At 41.4% G+C, this 17,291-nt stretch overlaps 1 protein-coding gene across 1 annotated transcript in view; it reads left to right on the forward strand.

The window, feature by feature from the left end:
* The window catches only part of scn1laa (sodium channel, voltage-gated, type I-like, alpha), a 49,069-nt gene that overhangs the window by 25,143 nt on the left and 6,635 nt on the right, over positions 1 to 17,291 (forward strand). The window contains exons 14-26 of the mRNA XM_020461674.2: positions 98 to 336; positions 449 to 622; positions 755 to 1,111; positions 1,231 to 1,728; positions 7,755 to 7,887; positions 8,075 to 8,229; positions 8,992 to 9,165; positions 9,408 to 9,530; positions 10,821 to 11,090; positions 11,260 to 11,313; positions 15,346 to 15,483; positions 15,637 to 15,741; positions 16,928 to 17,198. Coding sequence (XP_020317263.1) covers positions 98 to 336; positions 449 to 622; positions 755 to 1,111; positions 1,231 to 1,728; positions 7,755 to 7,887; positions 8,075 to 8,229; positions 8,992 to 9,165; positions 9,408 to 9,530; positions 10,821 to 11,090; positions 11,260 to 11,313; positions 15,346 to 15,483; positions 15,637 to 15,741; positions 16,928 to 17,198 — 2,691 coding nt within the window. The remainder of the gene's footprint in view (positions 1 to 97; positions 337 to 448; positions 623 to 754; positions 1,112 to 1,230; positions 1,729 to 7,754; positions 7,888 to 8,074; positions 8,230 to 8,991; positions 9,166 to 9,407; positions 9,531 to 10,820; positions 11,091 to 11,259; positions 11,314 to 15,345; positions 15,484 to 15,636; positions 15,742 to 16,927; positions 17,199 to 17,291) is intronic.

The raw sequence follows: 17,291 nt of genomic DNA on the forward strand, positions 1-17,291 counted from the left end.
CCCATTCACCCCCTAGAACAAATAGCATGAACAGACAAAATGAGAGCACATTCATAAAACACATGTTTCTCTGTTATTTCTCCTCTGTATGTATCAGAACTTGAAGAATCGAGACAGAAGTGCCCTCCTTGCTGGTACAAGTTTGCCAACACCTTCCTCATCTGGGACTGTTGTCCGAAGTGGCTGAGGATCAAGAAAATAGTCAAGATGATCGTGATGGACCCGTTTGTAGACCTAGCTATCACCATATGTATTGTCATGAACACAGTGTTCATGGCTATGGAGCATTACCAAATGTCTGGGGAGTTCAACACCATGCTTTATGTGGGAAACCTGGTACGCAGTCACATGTCATTTGTTTTTGCCATAATCACTTTAACATCGGCCATTTTAAGCACATGACATGTTAATTACTGTTGTCACTGTTCTTGTGTGTTGTTTTACTCAGGTGTTCACGGGTATCTTCACAGCTGAGATGTGTTTCAAGATTATTGCTTTGGATCCGTACATTTATTTTCAGGAAGGCTGGAATATATTTGATGGTATCATTGTCAGTTTGAGCTTGATGGAGCTTGGCTTGGCCAACGTGTCTGGAATGTCTGTCCTCAGATCATTCCGATTGGTAAGAGCATCGACACTCCAGCACAGCATCCAAAATGCTGCAGTTTCAGTCAATAATCACTGGTATAAAAGTAGACTGTCAACATATTGGAATAGAAATTAATATTAATCCCATTCTTCTCTTTGTATGCAGCTGAGAGTATTCAAACTGGCCAAGTCTTGGCCCACACTGAACAAGCTGATCAAGATCATTGGTAACTCAGTGGGGGCCTTGGGTAATCTCACCCTCGTACTGGCCATCATTGTCTTCATCTTCGCCGTGGTGGGCATGCAGCTTTTTGGGAAGAGCTACAGAGACTGTGTGTGTAAGATCTCTACAGACTGCACACTGCCCCGGTGGCACATGCATGACTTCTTCCACTCCTTCCTGATTGTGTTCCGGGTGCTGTGTGGGGAGTGGATCGAGACCATGTGGGACTGTATGGAGGTGGCTGGTCAGAGCATGTGTCTCATCGTCTTCCTGATGGTCATGGTCATCGGGAACCTAGTGGTACGTTTTCAGCTCTACTGTATCTCCGTATGACTGTTAACAACACTGTTAATCCACCGTAAATCAATTACAGTAACTTTAAACCATCAGTTGAGCGTGTGTGTGTGTGTGTGTGGCAGGTCCTGAATCTGTTCCTGGCCTTGCTGCTGAGCTCGTTCAGTGCTGATAACCTGGCGGCCACGGATGATGACAGCGAGATGAACAATCTGACGGTGGCCATAGACCGCATCCACCAGGGCGTCGCCTTCGTCAAGGCCTTGGTGCGCCGCTCTTTCCAAAGCATCTGTCTGAGGAAGAAGAAGAGGAGCCTGAACGAGGACACGACCCTGGATGACCTCCACAAAACCATGGGGACCAACTGGAACTCCAACCACACCACTGTGGAGATCATGAAAGACCCCGATTACATAAAGGATGGCAATGGCGCCACCAGTGGGTTGGGAGTGGGGGTGTGCAGCAATGCAGCAGGGAAGTACATAATGAATGACAACACTGACTATATGCCGTTCCTCCACAACGCCAGCCTGACCGTCACAGTGCCCATCGCTGTGGGAGAGTCGGACCTCAACACTGAGGACTTCAGCAGCGATTCCTCTGACATAGAGGAAAGCAAAGAGGTGAGCATGATTCTATGTGGAACAATGTGGAAGTAGTTCACAGTCTCAGATTCTTGTACATAGTTTGAAATCAAGTGATGATCTAGGTTAAGGATTTGAAAAATGGACAGCGACGTTATGAGCTTTAAAAAAAAGGACAGTGATGTAATGCAAATCTGCTTGTTTTCTGTTGTTTGTACACATTATCTAAAAAATTTACATTAGAATGACTTATTAGAGATTATTGCACTGATGTAGTATCTGAAAATCAGAGGAGGCTGGTGGGGGGGAACTATAGGAGGACGGACTCATTGGAATGTAAAAAATGGAAAGGAGTCAAACGTGGTTTCCATTCCATTACAGCCATTACAATGAGCCCATCCTCCTATGCCTCCTCCCACCAGCCTCCTCTGCTGCAAATTGTGACAGCCAGAGCCAGGTGATGGTCAAATGTAATCATAGTGTGCTTGTTTGGCACATTAGAGCTTATAAAGAGGGGATTGCTGGCCTGCCACCTACTGTTCACTCACTGGGGTGTTAATCAATTGTAGGTTAGGGAGGTAGAACAGCTGCAGTGACTCATATGTACCAGGGAGCTAACATAAACACTCTCGGGGCTGTATTTTAACAAACCTAAAGCAATGGTGAATCTTTGTGCTGGCGGTATAGGTTTGGGGGGGGGGGGGGTCAGAAATATTCTGGGCTGTTTTCACAACCGGAATTAGTAGCAGCTAGCGGTGGCGCGAAAGGGTTGGGTTTTGATGAAGTTACTTCTGGATGTGTTTTTATGGTCTTTTATGTATTGCGTTGTCATCAACTCCAATTCCGATGTTAGTCTGCTATTGCCTAATTTGTTAAATAACCTACGGAAACAAAATAACCCATCTTTGCTACATGTTTGCAGTCGACGTTGTAAGAAGCCTAATTACATGGCTTCAACATGGAAATATATTGTTCAGTTGCATTATGTCTGCTATGTCTGAGCCATGGAATTACCAAAAGTTGTCAAGAAACAATATTAAATTCACTATTGATAAGGCTTCAAAAGAGTCAACAATTCTATCAAATTCTAATCAACACAAAACAACAACTTGTTTTAAATGCTGGAGGTTATGTCTAAATAATGGAGGTTATGTCTAAATACTGGAGGTTATGTCTAAATACAGTAGGTTATGTCTAAATACAGTAGGTTATGTCTAAATACTGTAGGTTATGTCTAAATACAGTAGGTTATGTCTAAATACTGTAGGTTATGTCTAAATACAGTAGGTTATGTCTAAATACTGTAGGTTATGTCTAAATACTGGAGGTTATGTCTAAATACTGTAGGTTATGTCTAAATACTGGAGGTTATGTCTAAATACTGGAGGTTATGTCTAAATACTGGAGGTTATGTCTAAATACTGGAGGTTATGTCTAAATATTGGAGGTTATGTCTAAATACAGTAGGTTATGTCTAAATACTGGAGGTTATGTCTAAATACTGGAGGTTATGTCTAAATACAGTAGGTTATGTCTAAATACAGTAGGTTATGTCTAAATACTGGAGGTTATGTCTAAATACTGGAGGTTATGTCTAAATACAGGAGGTTATGTCTAAATACAGTAGGTTATGTCTAAATACAGTAGGTTATGTCTAAATACTGGAGGTTATGTCTAAATACTGGAGGTTATGTCTAAATACAGGAGGTTATGTCTAAATACAGTAGGTTATGTCTAAATACAGTAGGTTATGTCTAAATACTGGAGGTTATGTCTAAATACAGGAGGTTATGTCTAAATACAGGCGGTTATGTCTAAATACAGTAGGTTATGTCTAAATACAGTAGGTTATGTCTAAATACTGGAGGTTATGTCTAAATACAGGAGGTTATGTCTAAATACAGTAGGTTATGTCTAAATACAGTAGGTTATGTCTAAATACAGTAGGCTATGTCTAAATACTGGAGGTTGTCTAAATACAGTAGGTTATGTCTAAATACAGTAGGTTATGTCTAAATACAGTAGGTTATGTCTAAATACTGTAGGTTATGTCTAAATACTGTAGGTTATGTCTAAATACAGTTACAGGCACCATAATGTCTCCCCGTGTGCAAATAATATTAAGGCAACTCAGACAATGGAGGCTTTTATGCACATCCAACTCTCCACAGACTCTGGACAAAGAACCAATATTAAGAGAATGTCTACTGACCGTTATGCTGCTCCCAAACTTCTCCAGAAATAGCAGACAGCCCCTAAATTGCATTGCATGTGAGCTGGACGTTCACCATGAATTCAAAATTGTTATTTGTTACATGAGCCGGATTAGTTTTTTAATAAAATTAAACAGAAAACAAGATGTCCATTTTTTTTCTTCAAACAACAACAATAGTTGTAAATAGCTTGGGGTCAGAAGCGTGATATCATAAAATCGACAGGATAAAAAAAGACAATGGATTGCTGTTGAACCAGCCTTCGCTATAGCCTACACTCTTAGGAAAAACGTTTCCAAAAGGGTTTTCGGTTGTCCCCATAGGAGAACCCGTTTTGATTCCAGGTAGAACACTTTTTGGGTTCCGTGTAGAACCCTCTGTGGAAAGGGATGCATATGGTTAAGGGTTAAGGGTAGCCTATTGAGGGCTTGGTTTTCAATCATATGAAATGGAAAACAAGCAATTGTTATCGGAAAATAAACACAAGGGTCACCAGCATTATCTGATCTCTCGTTGCATGATGGGCATATGGCCCAAAACTGGAGCTGGCTAAAATATTGTAGGCCTACACAATAATACATAGATAAAGAATAAGGTGATGTCCGCTCACTGTTTTACTGCTCCCAAACTTGACCTTTTAATAATAAAGCTTTGATGACGCAGATGTATTTCAAAGCAGTCTCACGAGCCAGAAGCCTTTTGAGATAGATTGTGTTTCCATGCCATTACCAACCGCATTAACGTTAAGACCTGTTTTTTTTTTCTGGTCTTCAATCTCTCGATTTGCGCTGCATGAAATGATCACCTTTTTAAAAATCCTGGGGACATAAACACTTAGTCCCTCCAAGACGCTTATCACAGTTCGAAATGTCAAAGACAGACATGTGAGTCGAGGTCATTTCGCAGATCTCATGTTAGGCTTGGGCCATTAGTGATTACTTTAACATGTTCCTGTGAGCCTCCGATGTCTCTACGGCTTTCGGTTTCACGTTCTGGCCGAACGGAGCCAGAGACGAAAAGAACATGAGCGATGGATGAAGACCGATTCAGATGTTGGTCTGTGGTGTGGTCCTCTGCGGATACATTTGCTGTTTCAGATGAGTAGAACGTTCCATTGCCGTGGTCATGCTGGCGCACTTAACCCACGCCACATGGCAAGCCAAGTATGATGCATGTGACATTATGGATCCTTATACAACAACCCTTTAATGAGGAGAGGCCACAGAGACAAGGGAATCCTCGTCTTCAGATGACATGATGTGCCATTTAAATCGAAGTGCTCTGCAGCTACATCCTCCTCTTTAGGGAGCTTTATTGCATGGAGTTGTAAAAAGGCCCATTTCGGGCTCTCACTCTCCCCCAGAACATGGTGCAAACTTGAGTGCCAACTGTCAATTAGTATCTATGGTATCATTGCAGTCAGACAATCATAAAATGTCACTGTGTTACAGATTTATTTTGCTGACGTTGTTGTACTGTGCTGTTTGTGCTGTTATGGTAGTGTACTTCCTATTTCTCGTTGAACAATAATGACTGTTGGAAATTTGGTGAGATTGTATTTCCTTCGCTTGTAAATGTACTTTTTGAGACGTTAATATGTGACTAACTTGCTTTGCTCCCAGACAAGGTAGCATGTGGCACAGTAACTTACCACACTTAACCCCATTTGTTATTGCAGCTGTTTCACAGACGCTCTCAAGGTTTTCAATGAGAGGAGACTTGTAAGACCACTTTATTGTACATAACACTAACCGTGGAGATTGCCTATTCCATTTACCAACAAAGAACAACCTTTTTGTTAGATTGATCATCTATGTTTGTTTCTGCTTGATCATATTTTACTCCCTACTTCATTTTTATATACGTTCAGCAGCCGTTCTGATGCTGCCAACCCTGATTGTTTTAAGGCTTCTTTGCAATGCTTTATTTTTTATGAATGAGCAAAACCACCATTTTCATCCACAGACCAACCCATGATTGTTATTAGTTTTGTCCCTTTAGTTTGGTTTAGTTTTTTGTGGGGCGGATCTTTCAGCAGCCAGAGATCACCTGGAACGTGACAAATTTGACTTATATGCTGTAGAGTAATGGTTTTTCTGACGGTCAAAAATGTATTGGAGGAATGGTTCACAGCCCGAACATTTACTATGGCATTTTCATTTGGCAAATATGATGCATAATGGAATGACGAAAGCAGGTGATTACAAATGCTTGTTTTTAAGAGGACCATCCTTATTTCAATCAGCTGGGTTTCTAACAAAATGAATGTTGTTGCTAGTAGGCATACCGTTATTAATGATAGTGCAGGTAGGAATACAGGACATATTATACTCAGGGGGAAAAAAATAGTTACAAAAGGGTTATTTGGCTGTCCCCATAGGAGAACCCTTTTTGGTTCTAGGTATTCTACCTGAAACCAAAAAGGGTTCGTCAAAGGGTTCTCCTATGGGGACAGCGGAAGAACCCTTTTAGGTTCTAGATAGCATTTTTCAAAGCGTGTACTTACTGTATATAGTAGCGACTAATTATATTTGACTTCGGTACCTGGATAAGTTCAAGTCCAAAAGAGGTGCAACTTCTTGAGCTACCAACAGATAGTAGAGTATACTGTATGTGGAAATGAGAAGATATCATAGTGCCTACAATAGTACCTAAATTGAAGGTCAAACACCTGTGTGATTGCGGTAGCGTAGTCAAACGGAGTATTCCCAGCGCATATATCGTCATAGCATGCTTACATCATTCACCATTCTGCATTAGCTGGGTCCCATGACAGCTCAGTGCTACTGTACTCCCCAGAAAGGCATTAACGCAAGGCTGCTCTCAGTTCAAGGCGGTTGGAAGACACACCTAGTAGAAACATACAAAGTGCTCGAGGAGAAACGCTGAATAAGCTTAATTATTGGAAAAACTGGAACATCTTTGAACATTGTCAACAGTATTAGATGCTTGACATCATTGCATGGGGAGGCTGCTATTCCTTGTAATCCAGCACACCTCTCCTAAAATCAGCTTTCCAAATCAAACCACATTTTATTGGTCACATCCACATGGTTGGCAGATGTTAGTCCTCTAGTTCTTACACTGTATTTGGAAATGTTCTAAGCGCTCAGTTTTCTATTCTATTTTCTATTAATTGCTTCCCCAGTATGATCACATTACTCTCTCAAGTTACCTTGTCTCGGGTGTTTAATGCGTGATCAGGTGGTTTTAATCTGACACGAGCCTGGAATGCGAACTCCTTAATGCCTGTCTTGGTTAAAGTGCACAACACTGTTATATCTGCTGTTAAGCTAATGCAGGCTGCCCTCTTCTTGAAATGACTACGGCTTGTCTACTGCTTAGCAACTGGACATATGTGTTTTCATGTCAATGAGGAAAATGTGAAGGGGAAAAGACCAGTTTGTTTGGGTCAAAAAGTCCTGGACATGAAAATACTGGAGCACACATGTTCTATAATTTAGATCACAGGCTTGGTTCAAGCATACACTTTTAGAGAACGCATGCCATAATGACTCAAGTGAAATCATTTTTACCTACAGACATTTATTAAGATACAAAAATATATTTCAACAGCGCTTATGCATGTGTTAGCCTGCAATTTGACTTTCCAAACTATACGTGTCTCATCTTCTAAGTCTGGAGGTAATTTTGATTGATTCTGCATGAAATGATATACAACTCTAGACAAAGAGAAAGACCCTGTGAGCTTACATATGGCAGTACCCTTGCATCACTGGGTGACCCATTGTAATGAGGCTCAGTATGTCAGCTCCCGGGCAGATGCTAGTGTCCCAGGGCCTGTCATGGGTGTGCTGTGCTAATGTTGCTCTGGCTTGGCTCCCTTTGCAGCAGCTATCTGAAGACCATCCGCTGAGCTCCTCAGAGGGCAGTACAGTGGACATTAGGCCCCCAGGAGAGGGAGAGGGCTCGGTGGGAATGGAGCCTGAGGAGTCCATGGAACCTGAAGGCTGCTTCACTGATGGTGAGAGATACAAGGTCTCAGGATGTGGGTATCGTCTTTTGCATAACAACTTCAGGCATAACAAGCTGGAACCCAGAAATAGAATGGATAAGATCAGAAACTAGAAACACAAGACACATTTTTTGGGGGAAAAATAAGTTGAATTGTAACATCTGCTCCAATGAACCTACATGCTGTCTGCTTTCAGGATGTGTCCGCAGATTCCAATGCTGCCAAGTGAACGATGATGAGGCCAAGTGGAAGATGTGGTGGACGTTGAGAAAAACTTGTTTCAGGATAGTGGAGCACAACTGGTTTGAGAGCTTTATCATCTTCATGATCCTGCTCAGCAGTGGAGCGCTGGTAAGTGGGGAAGTAAGGATTCGGGGGAAGGATCTGAGAGTATGGCAGAGGGGGCTGGCAAATTATTCTTTTTTTTACATTTGATTTCACCTTTATTTAACCAGGTAGGCCAGTTGAGAACAAGTTCTCATTTGCAACTGCGACCTGGCCAAGATAAAGCAAAGCAGTTCGACACATACAACAATTCAGAGTTACACATGGAATAAACAAACATACAATCAATAATACAGTAGCAAAATCTATATACAGCGTGTGCAAATGAGGTAGGATAAGAGAGGTAAGGCAATAAATAGGCCATGGTGGCAAAGTAATTACAATATAGCAATTAAACACTGGAATGGTAGGATGTGCAGGGGATGAATGTGCAAGTTGAGATACTTGGGAGCAAAGGAGCAAGATAAATAAATAAATACAGTATGGGGATGAGGTGGATTTGATGGGCTATTTACAGATGGGCTATGTACAGGTGCAGTGATCTGTGAGCTGCTCTGACAGCAGCTCACAGCAAATTCAGCGAATGACAGCAAATTCTCCTCCATTGTCTGACCCTTATGAAAAACTACAAAGGAGTAGAAATGCTGTAACACATGCAGCTGCTCTGTTGTTCAACGGGCTCAGTATTGTGTCATTGACAATTCTGTGACCGCTTGACACAGAAATAACTGGCAACAGATCTGACAAGGCAGCAGCTACTACCCTAGAGTGTGAGATTACTGTGGTGTATAGGACGGGATCATCTGATTTGAGTGTGTCTACACCAAGGCATTTGAGGACATCTACATCGAGAAGAGGAAGACCATTAAGACGGTGTTAGAGTTTGCAGACAAAGTCTTCACCCACATCTTCATCCTGGAGATGTTGCTGAAGTGGGTGGCCTATGGATTCGCCAAATACTTCACCAACGCTTGGTGCTGGCTGGACTTCCTCATTGTCGACGTAGGTCTTCTTTTGAAACAACCTTTTCACTTGCACAAAATATACTGTATGTAGTCTGGCAAGGTTCCCAATTAGCTTGTTTTGAGACATTGCCTTGACGTTTCAATGTAGAAATGCTACTGTCGTGTAGCTAAGGCGATAGAGTGACCTATTTCCTGGTTTAAAACTATTGTTTGAGGCCCAGGAGAAAGCCTGTGCCAGCCAGTCCTTCGTCTCTTCTCATGGAGTCATTGTGTTTACAGGTGTCTCTTGTCAGTCTTGTGGCCAACGCCCTGGGCTACGCTGAGCTGAGTGCCATCAAGTCCCTGAGGACTCTACGAGCACTGAGGCCCCTGAGAGCGCTGTCCCGCTTCGAGGGCATGAGGGTAAGAGTCATCAGACCAGAGCCCTGTCCTGTTGCTTCACCGTGCATATCATCACAGCCTTTTACCAGCGTGACATCAGCGCCCTGCATGGGCACAGAGCTCTGTAGTCAAACTAAGGTCCACTGCATCCCAACAGCTGGAGAATGTAAAGTTCACTCACTCCATGCATGTATATTTAGAGTTACCTTTCCTCTCCTATTCCTCATTTTCCAGCTATATGTGTTTTCAGCAGGGTTGTGGTCAATTCCATTTGAATTCCAGTCAACTCAGAAAGTTAACCAAACTCCAATTCCAAATTTGTCTAATTTAAAAAGCATTGAAGAGAATTGGAATTTCAGTGTACTTACTGATTGACTGGAATCGATCCCAACCCTGGTTTTCAGGATGAGAGTTTCCGTCAGTCCCACTGGCAGGCCATGTGCACTCATCAGAGGATGTCAGCGTTATTGAAAACGAATAAATAAGGCGCGGAATAACGCATTCACTTTACTTTAAAAAATGTGAACAAACTGAAGTCTTGGAGGCTACTGCACTTAATTAACCATCTTAAAAATGTGTGGTACTCTCACTGGAATGTATATTTTACGGTGCAATACAAGCTCTAGCCAGGGGTTTGGATGCTTATGTCATATGTGCAGGATGGGTGTCGACTGCTATAATCAATGTAGCTCTTATCGATCAGATTCTCGCATGTTGTGGTTGGCTAGATTTCCACCAGTACTGTGACGACGGTCTCTCCTCACGTGGTTGTCACTGAATTCTCCCATCTGTATGACTGACTTCTCATTGCTTCGCTGGCTCTATATTGATGTTCTCTGAAACGGTACTGTGTTTGGATGTGTCTTGCTGCGGGGGACTGCCTTTAATGTGAACACTACTTGTGTGTTTGTATTTTTATTTACAGTAAACAAATTATGTGACTTCATCCTGCCTCTACAAGGTTTTTTCTGTTTCGTTTTTTTCCCCACTGTAGCCTAAATGTGATTCACTAAAACGTAAACATAGCCTACAGTATCTCCTTTACAGATACACTCCCCCTCTTCTCCTTGTTCTTTCCTTTGCTTCTCACCTTGCTGTGGTCATTGTTGTTAATAAGCTGTGGTGTTAGTGATTCTTGTGTTGAGTTTTGACTGATGTGTACACAGCCATTTAAACACTTTACTCGTGTGTTTTCCTATTTTCACCATCACCAAAGTCAACAATTATTTCTTGTCAGTTCTGCAAATGACCCAATGAGATATCGTCTATGCTCTTACATCTGAGACTGAGGCCGTGTGTGAATCCTTACAGGTGGTGGTCAACGCTCTGCTCGGAGCCATCCCCTCCATCTTCAATGTGCTGCTGGTCTGCCTCATCTTCTGGCTCATCTTCAGCATCATGGGCGTTAACCTGTTTGCAGGGAAATACTACCATTGTGTCAACATCACCACGCAGGAGCGTTTCAAAGTTAGAGATGTAGCTAACAAGACAGAATGTTTGGCTTTGGAAGGTGCCTACTGGAAGAATGTCAAGATCAACTTTGATAACGTGGGAGCGGGCTATCTGGCACTGTTACAAGTGGTGAGCTGCTCTCTCTCATATCACCAGAAATATTTTATTGATAGAGACTGGATCTGCGTCAAAGGTTTTGTACCAATTCTGTGTGGGCAGGTGAGTTGTGTGAGGGCGATGTACTTCTGAACTAGTGTCTTAACTACTAAGTAATAAAATGTTCCTTACTTTCTCTGAGGCTACATTCAAAGGCTGGATGGACATCATGTATGCAGCTGTGGACTCTCGCAATGTAAGTATTTTCAGGAATACCTTTCACAAGGTATTTCAGGCTAATGGCTGCTTGTGTTTGCACATTTTCAATTTATATATCATAGTGTTGTTGTTTGTATGATATTGTTAATTAGGTGACAATACCTGAGAAGTTGGTGTTTGAATGATATATTGGCACGGTGTTGTTAGGCACGGGATGAAGTCGAGTACCGGCAAACCATGCCAATAGCAAACACCGGCTTTGAGGGCATTAGCACTTTTATACAACGGGTTACCAACATATTCAAATAATGATTGACATAATTTCATTTAAAAAAATCTTTATTTTGATTAATTTATTCAAAATTTAATCCTTCCACAAGATATTGTCCCAACACAAATCTAGGGTTGCTATCCAAACCAGCTGGTCGTTCGTTCTATCGGTTCGGTTGCTAGAGACGCGACCAAGTCGTTCGTTCTAAATGTTCCATACTGGCTGGCAACATTCTTATCCCTTGCTTGCTAGCTAGCCAACTACGGCTAACTTACAGTCACTTCAAAAATTGCAGCCAGAATAACAACAAAGTAGCTGCATTTGCATTTGATTAAGCTGTTTTCTAGAGACATTTATTTGGATACAGCCATAACAATGATCGAATTTCCCATGGCATAGAAAATATTCTCACTTGTTCTGGGGCGGCAGTGTAGCCTAGTGGTTAGAGCATTGGACTAGTAACCGAAAGGTTGCAAGTTCAAATCCCTGAGCTAACAAGGTACAAAATCTGTCGTTCTGCCCTTGAACAGGTAGTTAACCCACTGTTCCTAGGCCGTCATTGAAAATAAGAATTTGTTCTTAACTGACTTGCCTACTAAAATAAAAAAATAAATAAAAAGAGGAGCTTGTGAACAACACAGCTAACACAATCACTTCAAACGGAAGCTGGAAAGACCAGTTGCGATTAGTTTTGTTTGACCTTTTTTCAATTGACATGTCTTTGTACAGTGCATTCGGAAAGTATTCAGACCCCTTGACTTTTTCCACATTTTGTTACGTTACAGCCTTATTCAAAAATGTATAAAATTGTTTTGTTTTTCCCTCATCAATCTACACACAATACCCCATAATGACATTCTTCAAATTCTTTCAAATTTATAAAAAAAAATGACATCTGGAATATAACATTTATATAAGTATTCAGGCCCTTTACTCAGTAATTTGTTGAAGCACCTTTGGCAGCGATTGAAGCCTCAAGTCTTCTTGGATATGATGCTACAAGCTTGGATGGGAAGCGTTGCTGCAAAGCTATTTTGAGGTCTCTCCAGAGATGTTTGATCAGGTTCATCTGGGCTCTGACTGGGCCACTCAAGGACATTCAGAGACTTGTCCCGAAGCCACTCCTGCGTTGTCTTGGCTTTGTGCTTAGGGGCGTTGTCCTGTTAGAAGGTGAACCTTCACCCCAGTCTGAGGTCCTGAGCGCTCTGGAGCAGGTGTTCATCAACAAGGTACCAAACTTCCATTTACGAATGCATTGAAGGTTCTTGGGGACCTTCAATGCTACAGAAATGTTGTTGGTACCCTTCTCCTGATCTGTGCCTTAACAAAATCCTGTCTTGGAGCTCTACGGACAATTCCTTCGACCTCATGGCTTGGTTTTTGCTAGACAAATGCGGGACCTTATACAGTGCCTTGCGAAAGTATTCGGCCCCCTTGAACTTTGCGACCTTTTGCCACATTTCAGGCTTAAAACATAAAGATATAAAACTGTATTTTTTTGTGAAGAATCAACAACAAGAGGGACACAATCATGAAGTGGAACATTTATTGGATATTTCAAACTTTTTTAACAAATCAAAAACTGAAAAATTGGGCGTGCAAAATTATTCAGCCCCTTTACTTTCAGTGCAGCAAACTCTCTCCAGAAGTTCAGTGAGGATCTCTGAATGATCCAATGTTGACCTAAATGACTAATGATGATAAATACAATCCACCTGTGTGTAATCAAGTCTCCGTATAAATGCACCTGCACTGTGATAGTCTCAGAGGTCCGTTAAAAGCGCAGAAAGCATCATGAAGAACAAGGAACACACCAGGCAGGTCCGAGATACTGTTGTGAAGAAGTTTAAAGCCAGATTTGGATACAAAAAGATTTCCCAAGCTTTAAACATCCCAAGGAGCACTGTGCAAGCGATAATATTGAAATGGAAGGAGCATCAGACCACTGCATATCTACCAAGACCTGGCCGTCCCTCTAAACTTTCAGCTCATACAAGGAGAAGACTGATCAGAGATGCAGCCAAGAGGCCCATGATCACTCTGGATGAACTGCAGAGATCTACAGCTGAGGTGGGAGACTCTGTCCATAGGACAACAATCAGTCGCATATTGCACAAATCTGGCCTTTATGGAAGAGTGGCAAGAAGAAAGCCATTTCTTAAAGATATAAAAAGTGTTGTTTAAAGTTTGCCACAAGCCACCTGGGAGACACACCAAACATGTGGAAGAAGGTGCTCTGGTCAGATTAAACCAAAATTGAACTTTTTGGCAACAATGCAAAACGTTATGTTTGGCGTAAAAGCAACACAGCTCATCACCCTGAACACATCATCCACACTGTCAAACATGGTGGTGGCAGCATCATGGTTTGGGCCTGCTTTTCTTCAGCAGGGACAGGGAAGATGGTTAAAATTGATGGGAAGATGGATGGAGCCAAATACAGGACCATTCTGGAAGAAAACCTGATGGAGTCTGCAAAAGACCTGAGACTGGGACGGAGATTTGTCTTCCAACAAGACAATGATCCAAAACATAAAGCAAAATCTACAATGGAATGGTTCAAAAATAAACATATCCAGGTGTTAGAATGGCCAAGTCAAAGTCCAGACCTGAATCCAATCGAGAATCTGTGGAAAGAACTGAAAACTGCTGTTCACAAATGCTCTCCATCCAACCTCACTGAGCTCGAGCTGTTTTGCAAGGAGGAATGGGAAAAAATGTCAGTCTCTCGATGTGCAAAACTGATAGAGACATACCCCAAGCGACTTACAGCTGTAATCGCAGCAAAAGGTGGCGCTACAAAGTATTAACTTAAGGGGGCTGAATAATTTTGCACGCCCAATTTTTCAGTTTTTGATTTGTTAAAAAAGTTTGAAATATCCAATAAATGTCGTTCCACTTCATGATTGTGTCCCTCTTGTTGTTGATTCTTCACAAAAAATACAGTTTTATATCTTTATGTTTTAAGCCTGAAATGTGGCAAAAGGTCGCAAAGTTCAAGGGGGCCGAATACTTTCGCAAGGCACTGTATATACAGGTGTGTGCCTTTCCAAATCATGTCCAATCAATTGAATTTACCACAGGTGGACTCCAATCAAGTTGTAGAAATATCTCAATGATGATCAATGGAAACAGGATGCAGCTGAGCTTAATTTTGAATCATATAGCAAAGATTCTGAATGCTTATGTAAATAAGGTATTTCTGTTTTTTATTTTTAATATGAGGATTTGTTTTATTCATTTATTTTTATTTATTTAATCAATTTTAGAAGAAGGCTGTAACATAACAAAATGTGGAAAAGGTAAAGTGGTCTGAATACATTCTGAATGCACTGTATTTATTCATAAAAATGATACCAGCTGATTCATGATTTCGACTGGCTGAGAAACGCTGTCTGCTTGTCTGTCTGTCTCGTCCCCGCTCCCAACACGTTCATTACTATGGGACAGCTGGAGATAGAATTTGAATATTGAAACAATGTTGCAAATGTCGGAGAGACAGACAACAAGGTTTATACAAATCTCTGCTGTTGAAAACAAGATGTTAGTGTAAAAGAAATGTGAGATAATGTCTAGATGCTTTTTATAGTGGAGATCAAGTTTATAATGTTCCTGGCTGGGCTGATGGGATGGTGCAGTCAGATGGAACAGAATAAATAGGCATTTTAACATCATGGATTCAACCAGTGGTAACTTGGGGAATAGACACCGGTTGGATTACGGTTTTAACCAATCAGCATTATGGATTAGACCCACCCGTTCTATAATGTATGGTAATACTATGCTATTCTATTACAGTTGGAAGATCAACCCGACTATGAAGTTAATCTGTACATGTATATGTACTTTGTGGTATTCATCATATTTGGATCCTTCTTTACACTCAACCTCTTCATTGGTGTCATTATAGACAACTTCAATCAGCAAAAGAAAAAGATAAGTATTTTGTGTTGTAGTAATCAGGCAATGATACGTGCATACATTTTCTATTTAAGGTATTTAAGGTATTGATGATTTTCTCCCCTCAATAATGGACTAGAAATGTATAAGAGCTGCAGGAATTTAACTAGGTTTGTCTTGCCTCTTTACTTTGGAGGTCAAGACATCTTCATGACAGAGGAACAGAAGAAATACTACAATGCTATGAAGAAGCTTGGCTCAAAGAAACCCCAAAAGCCTATCCCAAGGCCAGCGGTAAGGTCATGCAGCCTGGTCTCAAAGCCATACGAATATACGATACGTATTTTTCTGCACCTCTAAGTTGTATGGTATGTACTAATGGTCTAGTTACTTTAGACAGAAACTAAAGATGGGAGGTTGGTGGTAGTATAACATCTGGCAATCCAAAGGTTGCATCTTCAAGTTGTGTCAGGGACAAGTGTAGCATTTTAGCTTCCCCGTCCCTAACCCTTTCCCTAAGCTTAATCACAGTTTTCTAATTTTTTAAATTTTTCTCCTAATCTTTGTTGTTTTAGTTCTCGTAAACTTTTACATAAATTATCCTAACATTTGTCGTTAGTTCTTCCAACTATCACGTTTCAGGTAAGACCCAAATACAGACTGTGTTGAAGTAACTATGTTTATTACAGCAACATGGGCAGGCAAACGACAGGTCAAGGCAGGCAGGGGTCGATAATCCAGAGTAGGGGCAAAGGCACAGGACGGCAGTCATGGTCAGGTCAGGCAGAGGTCGGTAATCCAGAGTAGGGGCAAAGGCACAGGACGGCAGGCAGGGTCAGGAGCAGGCAGTGTGGTCAGGCAGGCGGGCTCAGAGACAGGACAGGCAAAGGCCAAAACCAGGTGAGTGAGAAAAGCGAGACTGGGGAAAAGCAGGAGCTGAGACAAAACACTGGTTGACTTGATAAACAAGACGAATTGGCAACAGACAAACAAAGAACACAGGTATAAGTACCCAGGAGATAATGGGGAAGATGGAGGGGGGTGAAGACAAGGACAGGTGAAACAGATCAAGGCGTGACACCAACCACCAATGTAAATTCTCCCCGAAATGCTCCTTTGTTGTTACAATGCAACAAGTAAACCTGGTTTTCAGAGAAAGATGTATAATGCTATAAGTCCTCCAAGTGATTGATAAGTTCATTCAATTAGTATGCTATTGTACGACCGGGTAAGAGGTATGATACTATACATCCTATAATTTGTATGATATTGTACGACCACTATTCCATTAATTATGTAAGCTAACATAACATAATATATCATACCAATTGGAGGGAACAAATGAACACCAAATCCAAATCCTATGAACTGCACTGAGAACAGGTTGGGTCATAACACTCTTTAACTTGTTCATTGTTTCGTGAACCTCTATGTCTACTTCCTGGTTTTTCAGAATGCTCCTTTCTTATGTTTCTTCCAGAACAAGTTTCAAGGATATGTCTTTGATTTCATTACAAAGCAAGCCTTCGACATTGTCATCATGATTCTCATATGCCTTAATATGGTCACCATGATGGTGGAGACGGACGACCAGACGGACAACATGGATGGAATTCTCTATAAGATCAACCTGGTGTTTATTGTCATGTTTACCGGAGAGTGTATTCTGAAGATGTTCTCACTCCGCCAATACTACTTCACCATTGGGTGGAATGTATTTGACTTTATTGTTGTTATCCTGTCGATAATTGGTAAGATTTGTCACCTATTTCCATAGTTGTAATAATGCAATTTGACAGTCTGCTTTGGGGATTATTACGTGTAATTCTTCTCTGTCCTTTCAG

The sequence above is a fragment of the Oncorhynchus kisutch genome, linkage group LG26, assembly GCF_002021735.2.
Source record: "Oncorhynchus kisutch isolate 150728-3 linkage group LG26, Okis_V2, whole genome shotgun sequence".
NCBI classification, from domain to species: Eukaryota; Metazoa; Chordata; class Actinopteri; order Salmoniformes; family Salmonidae; genus Oncorhynchus; species Oncorhynchus kisutch.